The sequence below is a fragment of the Physella acuta genome, unplaced genomic scaffold (assembly GCF_028476545.2).
Source record: "Physella acuta isolate Inbredline_101_S28 unplaced genomic scaffold, ASM2847654v3 ptg001483l, whole genome shotgun sequence".
Taxonomy (NCBI): Eukaryota; Metazoa; Mollusca; class Gastropoda; family Physidae; genus Physella; species Physella acuta.
Window position 1 is genome coordinate 58,484 of NW_026732998.1, and position 10,619 is coordinate 69,102.

At 38.1% G+C, this 10,619-nt stretch overlaps 1 protein-coding gene across 1 annotated transcript; it reads left to right on the top strand.

Annotated features, from left to right (window-relative positions):
- Positions 1 to 8,920: 8,920 nt before the first annotated feature.
- On the top strand, positions 8,921 to 10,312 carry LOC131928332 (cyclin-dependent kinase 1-like). The gene is given in 1 exon segment (XM_059284332.1): positions 8,921 to 10,312. A coding segment is annotated over 1 exon segment (924 nt). The 5' UTR covers positions 8,921 to 9,015; the 3' UTR covers positions 9,940 to 10,312.
- Positions 10,313 to 10,619: the final 307 nt, after the last annotated feature.

The following is a 10,619-nucleotide window of genomic DNA, read 5'->3' on the forward strand; positions in this document are numbered from 1 at the left end:
TATATATATATATATATATATATATATATATATATATATATATATAATTTTATATTTATGAGCAGTCTTGTCTTTATTCTCTTGCCATTTGCATAATTATGTTTTTATTGAAAATAACTAATTTTATACATTACATTTTAAAGAAGTTACTATCAGATGGTCTGTGGGTGAGATGAAGTAGATTTCAGTTAGTCATCTGACCTTGGCATATATATATATATATATATATATATATATATATATATATATATATATATATATATATATATATATATATATATATATATATATATATATATATATATATGCATATTAACTTGATACTTGGGTTGGAGAAGAATTGGTTTTATAGCTGTCTTTTTGCTATAGAGATCTTGGGATGGTGAAGTGATATGTCCTATAGATATTTTGGTGGTATATAAATCTTGGTCCAAACTGGACGCTTGGGTTGGTTTACAAACGCCAAACCACAGTGTACCACGTTACATTTTATTGCATGTAAATTTTAATGGCAGATGAAGTAGAGTTTGTCTACAACCTCTCTTGTGATGCTGGATAGTTGTTATTGTTAGTGACCTGTTGCTGCGGTTACTTTACTGTTTATGTTGTGTTTTTTTTATAATTCAAGTATTAAATGTGATACATTTTTATATGTGGTTTTAGACTTTTCAATCATAACTTATGTTATTCACAGTCCCTGCTGCACATGCGCACACACACATGCACATATAAATAAAGAAATATGTGTACATTTATTGTATAAACAAAAGTATATATAGGCTATAATGGCTCAATTGATTTTCCTAGAGGAGACATTTATTTTAATGAAAAACATGATTTTTCAAAAAGGGAAATAATAACCTAACCATCGTACTGTTAGAATTAAATTAGTTATGTCCCTTGTGGATCCATACGATTACCATTCGGATGTGTTTGGTCCATGCTCCACACGTCTTTTAATATTTTACTTTCATTGTCTAAATAATAGCTTGGTGCTATAGAGTCCTTGGTGCTTTAGATTAGAGAAGTCTTGGTGCTATAGAGAAGTCTTGGTGCTATAGAGAAGTCTTGGTGCTATAGAGAAGTCTTGGTGCTATAGAGAAGTCTTGGTGCTATAAAGTTCTTGGTGCCTAAGAGAAGTCTTGGTGCTATAGAGAAATCTTGGTGCTATAGAGAAGTCTTTGTGCTATAGAGAAGTCTTGGTGCTTAAGAGAAATCTTGGTGCTATAGAGAAATCTTGGTGCTATAGAGGTCTTGGTGCTATAGAGAAGTCTTGGTGCTATAGAGAAGTCTTGGTGCTATGGAGACGTCTTGGTGCTATGGAGTTCTTGGTGCCTAAGAGAAGCCTTGGTGCTATAGAGAAGTCTTGGTGCTATAGAGAAGTCTTGGTGCTATAGAGAAGTCTTGGTGCTATAGAGAAGTCTTGGTGCTATAGAGAAGTCTTGGTGCTATAGAGAAGTCTTGGTGCTATAAAGTTCTTGGTGCCTAAGAGAAGTCTTGGTTCTATAGAGAAGTCTTGGTGCTATAGAGAAGTCTTGGTGCTATAGAGAAATCTTGGTGCTATAGAGAAGTCTTGGTGCTATAGAGAAGTCTTGGTTCTATAGAGAAGTCTTGGTGGTATGGAGTTCTTGATGCTTTGAATTATAGATGACTTGGTATTTTGGACAAGTTTTGGTGCAATAGAGATCTTGGTGCTGTTGAGAAATCTTGTTAGTATAAGGGTGTTGTTGCTTTGGAGAATTTGTTGCTGCTATAGTTAAAACTTCCTGTCAAGTTGACCAAAAATATCGCTACCGTAGAGAGTGTAGAGAATGCTTTGTTCTATATCTACAAAAGACAAAACACACAAAAAGGTATATAAGCACACATTTCTCTCCAATAGACGGGAGTATGGAAGGGGGAAGTTGAAGAAAGACAACGTGTTTCAGATTTATTTGTCTTTGCATACATTATACACTTTTTTGCTCAATATTTTTTTTAAGGGGGGGGGGGAGGGTTGATTCACATCTTTTCCATGCTGTCCATGCGTTCTCTTACAACCAACAAATGACCAGCTCATTTATTTAACTTTTCCACCCTTCTCTTCTCCACCCCCCCCCCCCCTCATCACCTAAGCTCTACAAGCCCTCCCTGTTTGTTCCTCTAGAACAATTATTTTGACATAACACCCTGTTGGTTTTTAGATCCGACGCCTGGAACTCTGGGAGACTGAGCTCTACCGAGTGTATGTGTAGAACCCTGTATCCACAAACATTCCCCCCCCCCCCCTACCTCCCAAAGGAACCAAGTTCCCTGCCATATGTTCCCTGCCACCATGACAGCTACTTTAGTTACGCCATGTCCGAAACTGCCGCGGAACATTATTTGTCTTTTTTTTTTTTTTTTTTTTTTTTTTTTTTTTTTTTTTTTTTTTTGTTTAGTAATAAAAAAAAAAGCTAGAACGTCTGTTTAGTGAGCGGACGATAAACGACTTGTTTGTGCTTTCACGCCGCGCGAGACACGGTACAAGCCTCGTTTTGTTGGTGTTCGCCTCGCCCGGCCTTTGGTTCAAGTTCATCAACTCAGCTCTCGCGTTACGGCCGATAACTCTTCTCGCGTTAAAAGCAGAAGGTGGGCCCACACCGCCATCTTTTATTTTTATTATTTTTTTTTCTCTCTCTCGCTGGTATTAACCGAAACAAAGGCATTAATCACACGAACAGCATTCGACATTTAAAGACCGCCGCTCGCGAAATCTTTTTCATGTTTTACAAGCGAATCCAGCTTTAAAGCTAGAGGTCATAATGTCATGACAATGTCGCTGATTCTAGAGGTGTATTAATGTTAATGAAATTATTTTTTTTGGGGGGGGGGGGGGGGGTTGGAGAGAGTAAAATGAGAAGACCATCAAATATATTTTCATTTTGACGATATTATTTTGCTCCAACGTGGTTCGACGTCATTAGTTGATTTGTAATTTATTTTCATTTAAACGATAATTTTTTTTAAAACCCAATGTCCTATGACTTTATAGACAGCTTGGTAATTTATTTTCATTTTTTTTTTGTATTTCATATATGGAAAAAATTGAATTTAAAATAAGTTTTAAGAACAATAAAAACGTAGCTTTGAGATTTTCAACTATCTTCGAAATAGTCAACAATCAACAACTCTTGAGACGCTTTGCAATCATTTGGCCAGTAAACAGTGTCTCTTCCAGACTTTTTTCTCCGGGGGTGCACTTGAAATTTTCGGGGGGGGGGGTGCGGACAAAAATTTCCGGGGGGCGGACACTGTCAAAAGTATATATTTTCTATATAAATTCCATTTCGTTCGGGGGGGGGGGGGGGGGGTTTGACTTTCTTCTGGGGCGGTGCCCCCCCCCCCCCGGAAGAGATGCCTGGAAGAAACTCTGCCAGTAAACAATCACTGAAAACCCTAAATAATCATTTTCCCACTTAACAATCATTGAGAAGCTACACAATCATTGTACACTCAGCAATCTTTGAAACCCTCGACAACAATAATGTAAGGCTATTTCTGTAGTCATCTCCCACAGCACGTGAAGCGCGTCCAAAAATAGCTGTCCGTATCTCGCGGGCCGACTCATTAATTAGCTTATGAAACTGCAATCAACGTTCGTTCTGTTTGTCGGGGCACCCACCGCTGGAGGGGAGAGAAAAAATTCGCTGACGGTTATAATGGGGTGGGGTGGGTGGTGTGGGGGGGGGGGGTCTTTAATTTGTGACGTCTTTACGAAGGGAGGAAAGGGGTATCTAAACAAAATTTTACTTTTTTTGGACGCGTGGAGAAAGAGGGAGAGAGAGAGAAAGAGAGAGACAGAGAGAGAGAGAGAGAGAGGGATAACGGAAGAGAGAACGGGTTATGTTCTAAAATTTAAATTTTCTTTGTTCATCAATAATAGATGATCGCCTTTTTTGAGTGATGTTTTAAAAGACCCAATTACAATTAGCAGGTAGACCAACTATAACGGTCACAACAATGCAGTATGTAAAGTAACCAGAGAAGGCAATTTATTCAAGAATTTCCAATGCACGTCGTCTCCCCACCCATCCATCCCCACTCTTGCATTAATTGATAATTTAAAAAAAAAACAAAGTCCGGCATATACGATTCGTATGATGTTCGTTTCCCCTTTTTACTTGATCCTATGACGTAATCTTTAGTGTGAAAATCGGCCATCTTTCAGAAACTGGATTTAGTTAAGCCCCCCCCCCCCCCCCCCGTTCTCCCATCCAATAAAATGTGAAAAACCCCTGAGAAGATATGGTAGCTTTAGTGCATGTGACTTTAGGCATCGAGCCCGTAAGACCTCGAGTTCACCCAGTTCTGATAGGTAGGACCTAGCTCACGTTAGGTAAAGTCGATTCGGCTGGGCATAGTGCTGACCAAAAACTACCCCTTCGTATGCCGAACAGTGTTTCTTTCAGGCTTTTTTTTTCTCTCTTTTTCTCCTGGGGGGGGGGGGGGGGCGGACACTGGTAAAAATATATAATTTCTATATAAATTCCATTTTGTTTGAGGGGGGGGGGGGCGGTAGAAAATCTGATGCCGAAGTCACATAAAACAGATAAAAAAGTAAAACGGTCCACGGGGCTAACGTCAGCTAGGTACCCCCATCATCAGAGCTGGGTGGACTCAGGGACGTTCTACGTACTTAAGCCCGGATTCGAAATGGCGACTTTCGGGGGTTCGCGGTCGTAGGCTCTACCATTCGACTTCTCCGTCCCCTTGTTTCTGTGACCACGACACAAAAAGCGATAGTGTGGTCAGTACTATGACCAGTCGTCTTTACTATCTCTAGCGTTTGTCAGGTACCCACCACAGCTGGGTGGACTCAGGGTTGTTCTACGTACTTGAACCCGGATTCGTATTCTCTGCAATTCGATTACTCCGTTCCCACAAATTTAACAGCCCACTGTTATATATAAATATATCGATATATTTAAAAATGTAACTGTTCTGATATTTATTGAATAAAATAAAATTTGGGAATCTTTGGAAAAAAAACAACAACGCCTTATTAAAATTTTGAGAACCTCTAATGTATTTGATTGAACCCGGTGTTTCTTAAACGGGTCCCTGATCCCCCTCATAGATAATCTGTAGGTGTAGTCTGTTTAACAGACACAAGACGGGCAGTTAGCGATCAGGGGGTGGAAGGTACACCCATGTAACGCCTCGCCGATGTGTTTGTTTGATTAACGCTATACCTGCATCAAAGGGGGATAACTATGGCGCAAAGAATAACCAGACACGTACGTCTCACCCAGGGGAGACAAGCAGAACGGCCAAGGGGAAATGATCCGGGTTTGATTAACGCCCTTTGTTGTTCTATGAGTTGTACGATGTTTTTTTTTTTTTTTTTATTTAAATGTGAGCGAGGTTTCTGACGTCACAACATGGCGGAGGGGATGTAATGCTCTCATTACCTTGTGGATAAAATAACAAACAAATGATATCTCCTCGCCTGAAGAGCTGGTAGTACAACATATGGCGGATAAACAAAAAAAAAGTTGGAAGGAGATTTTAATGTTTAGTGCCTGTAGTAAGCTCCGACTGATGTTGCCGTCTGTCTTACGTGTGGCGGCTCCGTGTGTCTTGGCCACAAAAAGGAAGAATTGATTTTAGAGTTCCATATTTCTGTTGAGTGATACAGTAGCGTAGCGAGGGGGGGGGGGGCATATGTCCCCGGGCGTCGACCTTAGGGGGCGCCAAAATGGGTTGGAAAAATAAATTGAAAGGTTGGGGGGAATGGAAATTGAAAGTTTGAGGGGGGGTGGGGTGCAAGTCGAAATCTTGAGGGGGGTGCAAATTGAAATCATGAGGGGGGGGGGGGGGGTGCAAATCGAAAAGTTTGTACCCGGTCGCCGGGGAGGGTTGCTACGCTTCTGGAGTGATACCCCCCCCCCCCTCCAGATGTAATCCCTCCAGAAATCCCGTAAGTAGCGTTAATGGTCCAGATATGTTTAATATGTGTTGGTCGTTATAATTATGGTGGCAGCGGTCGCTCATTTGTCTGATAAAAGATTAATGATTCATTAGTCTGTAACATTGTTTATAGTCTTTGGCCGTCCAAAAGTTGGCGATATAGGCTGGAGGTTGGCCGTCTACAAGTTGGTAACATAATCTGCGGTCCACAAACTGGTGATATAAATTGGCAGTCTGCCGTCAATAGATTATATAAATTAAAAATCTACCGTATAGACACTAGTGATATAAATTGGAAGTTCCGGTCGTCCACGAGAATGCAAGACCTAGCCTTATTTGTCTATTTTTAGAATTATCGCTGGTGTATTTTACTTACGAAAATCCTAATTACCAAAAGCCAAAATGGTATTCAAACAATCAAAGAAACGACGGGAACTTGGGTAAATATTTAAACGATCAACGGCAGCGACTGAACTCCAAATTCGCACCAGCAAACATGTTTTAATTCAGTTTTTCATTCTTTTTTTTTAAAGACAATACATCTTTGGTCTTAACACTTCAAGTAGGGTTAAAGATAAACGAGCTTTTCCAGCAAGTTTAAAGAAACGCAGTCTTTAAAAAATATTTAAAAATCGAGATTGTGTTTCTTTTGTCTTCTATGATTAGCATAACAGGAGCATCAACAATCTACATCATTGAAAAGATAATATCTAAAACGAGGCTAATGTTAAAACAAAAATGGCGGCCTAGCACGTCTGCGGACACTGCCAGGCATTGTCTACCCTTGGGAACATCACGCGCTGCTGGACGTCTGGAATGAGTGCTGCTATCCCACGTCTGCTTCTCTCGTGATCCAATCAGGCATATCGACTGACCGGGCTTTCAAGCGCGTGCCCGATACGAAATTCCTTTCTTCCTGTCACGAGCGAACGTGAGGAAACCGAGGTAATTATTTTTTACCTAACTGGCAAGCCTGTCACTATTAGGCTCGTTTAGTGAGAGTGATTTGGCCAGATCATTTTTTTTGTCTATGTTGAAAAACACAATTTTAAAAATAAATAAATTAAATTGCAATTTGCTAACATGCAGATTTAAAAATAATATATTTATTGTGTTGAAAGTTTACTAATGAATGTTATTGTTATGTTGCCAGAAAAGAAAAACGGTGTTAAAAATATTTGATTAGCGAAGAAAAAAATATTAGTGCCTTTGTTTAGCAATGATTTTTACGATGTAAAATTGTTCTGGCATGTTGAGAGGCCGAGCATATTAGGTTTATTTGTATTAGACAAGCCTGGTGAGGTGGGAGAGGGCGGGTTGGTTGTATGGTTTGCTTGTTCCAAGGCTTCTTGTATCCTAGCAACCACAGCAGCTGTTTGAGGGTAGAAACAGCTGCTGTTCTCTGTTGTTATAACCCTAATATGTCTGCTGTGTATGACATATATAATGTCTGCTTACACAAATAAACATAAAACAAAGTGCATGTTTTATGCCAGTTTTCTTTAATGCCATAATAAAAAACGGCGGCCTGGTCGAGTCGGTAAAGCTCATGGTTGCTAAACCGAAAAGTCTCGAGTTCGAACCCTCGGACAGCCATTCTAGGAGAGACAACTCCAAAATCAAAACAACTGCTGCCTTGTAGTTTGTTCTTGGTTGGACAAAGGCTATGGAAGCAAATCTAAATAGAAAAGCAGGCTGAAATCGGAGTCAATGACCTATAGGCCGCATAACAAGTTGACACGTAATACTTAATTGTGTTGGAGAAAGTCCCGTCCAAAATTAGAAACACACGTAAGAAGAAAGAAGAAGAAAAGAATTTTTGTAAATTGTAATAGGGTTGTTGGGTAAGTGGGGTAATTAGCCCCGGGTCTGTTGTTGTTTGCATGTGTTGAGACAAGGGAAGCAACTCTTGCAACTCCTGTCTAGGAGAAGGATTGTCTGAACAGCGTGATGATACTAAGATAAGGGTGGGATAAGTGTAAAGAGATGATAATGCTAGGATAAATGTAAAGTGATGACCCTCCCTCCCCCTACGAGTGAGACGTCATTTATGGACGACCTCTAAGTACAGACATTAATACAGCAACCCTAAGGATTATAACTAGCCAGTGCGTATTATCGATAGGGTTGGCCCAAAATAAAACATGTGTGTGTATATATATATATATATATATATATATATATATATATATATATATATATATATATATATATATATATATATATATATATATATATATATATATATATATATATAGTTTTATTTTTGGAATTATAAAGTATTAAATTATTTTTCAATAGATTTCTTCTGTTAAATTCTTATTACTTTCGCTTCTTACCTTCTCTTATTTATAAATTTTAATAATTTATGGGAGACAACCTTTATTTATGTTCTTAAAATTTGTTAAAAATCCATGGGAATTTTGTACAAATAAAGCAAAAAATAAAATCTTTGTATCTTATGCTCCATGTGTATGGTTATTAAATATTTTGTACAGCTTTTGCTTGTTCTTTATATTTAAAAGATAGTTACAAGAAATCATTGAATCTAGTTTAAATGAAAAACCATCGGTCTGTAAACGTCGTAATTTATAGAGATGTTCAACTCCCGAGTTTTAACACTGATTACTACTGCCCATTTATTGTTAGATTATGCTGGTGTAAAAAAGATTGGAGAGAAGTAATTAACATAGGCCAGGGGTCGGCAACCTGCGGCTCGCGAGCCGCATGCGGCTCTTTTGATATCAAGATGCGGCTCTCCAGCTCTTTGAACAAATACTAATAATCTTAATAAAAAAATAAAATATTTTAAATAAAAAAAATGTTAGTGGCTCTTTAAAACCAGGAAAATTTTGAAAATTGTAACTTTTGGCTCTTCCGCTTCAAAAGGTTGCCGACCCCTGACATAGGCCTAAATGAAAACAGAGATTTTCAAAACACACCAATGCACTCATAAAAAAAAAAAAAAAAAAAAGTAAAAAAGATTGGACAGTTTGAACCAGCCGCTGTGGACGTCCGGTATTTATGAAAGCTGAAGAAGTTCTAGCGAAATTTAGATCAAGTTAGGATAAACATTAGAGAAACATGGATGAGTATTCAAAAATTGAAAAAATTGGAGAAGGTACATATGGTGTAGTTTACAAAGGTAGACATAAGAAAAGTAACAGACTTGTAGCTCTAAAAAAGATCAGATTGGAGTCTGAGGAAGAGGGGGTCCCATCCACCGCAATAAGGGAGATTTCTTTGCTAAAAGAGCTGCAACACCCAAACATTGTGTCCTTGGAAGATGTGCTGATGCAAGAAAATAAACTTTTTTTGGTCTTTTAATTTCTTTCAATGGATTTGAAAAAGTACCTAGACAGCATTCCACCCGGAAATTTTATGGATCCAATGCTTGTGAAGAGCTATCTGTACCAGATCACAGAAGGCATTTTGTTTTGTCATAAACGAAGAGTGCTTCACAGAGATCTTAAGCCGCAGAACCTACTTATTAATGATAATGGTGTGATAAAACTTGCTGACTTTGGTCTTGCTAGGGCCTTTGGTATTCCTGTTAGAGTCTACACTCATGAGGTTGTAACTTTATGGTACAGAGCACCAGAAATTTTGTTGGGTTCTCAACGATATTCGGTACCAGCTGATATTTGGAGCATAGGTTGTATATTTGCTGAAATGGTCACAAGGCGTCCGTTGTTCCATGGAGATTCAGAAATTGATCAGCTCTTTCGCATTTTCAGAACCCTAACAACACCAACTGAAGAAAGTTGGCCTGGTGTTTCACAACTCCCAGACTTCAAACCATCTTTTCCTCATTGGAAAACAAATCAATTGGCATCAAGTGTCAAACAACTTGATCGTTTGGGTTTAGAACTTTTACAGGAAATGTTAATATATGACCCTGCACAAAGAATACCTGCAAAAGATATCCTTGAACATCCATATTTTGAAGATTTGGATAAAATGACGCTTCCTGCAAGAAACTTTACGCCAATGGAGATGTATGATTAAACTGTATGAATGTGGAGTTTAAAAAAAAGCGTACTGATGAACGTTTCCTTCTCTACAATCCACCAACATTGTGTGAACAATAACAGTCTTGTCTGTATTAACTTGTCATGTTTTTATTATCTAGATCTACTTGTAAATATGTTACTCTACATACTTTATATTACTCTCATCTGTATCAGTGCACTATAGTACATGGTCCTCTTGTCTTTTCAATCTTTGCTTCACCATCACCAATTACATTTCTTGCATTCATTAACATTTAAGTCTTTCACTGTACATCAGTTTTAAGATCAATATTACTTGTTTCATTAAATTAGTTTGGGAAAAGTTCATTATCAATTTCATGTACGATATTGTAAATTGATTTCATTAAAATGTCAAGCCACAGGAAAAAAAAAATAAAAAGTCAAAAGAAACCGAGTTTATATTTGTCTATTTCTTATGCCATTTTACTTTCTCCTTTTAAATACAATATCTAAAATTGATATATAAAATTGATATTCATGTCTTTGAAACTGTGTAAAACTACCAAAAAATGGGACAAATGACCGAATCGGACAAATGCCCGAATGGACACTTGCCCGAAGGTAGACGCTTTGTTGTTTAAAATGTCTTTACCAGCCATTTGTAGAAAAAAACTAAAACAGTCTGGTACCACAATTATGTTGCACTTAAAAGTT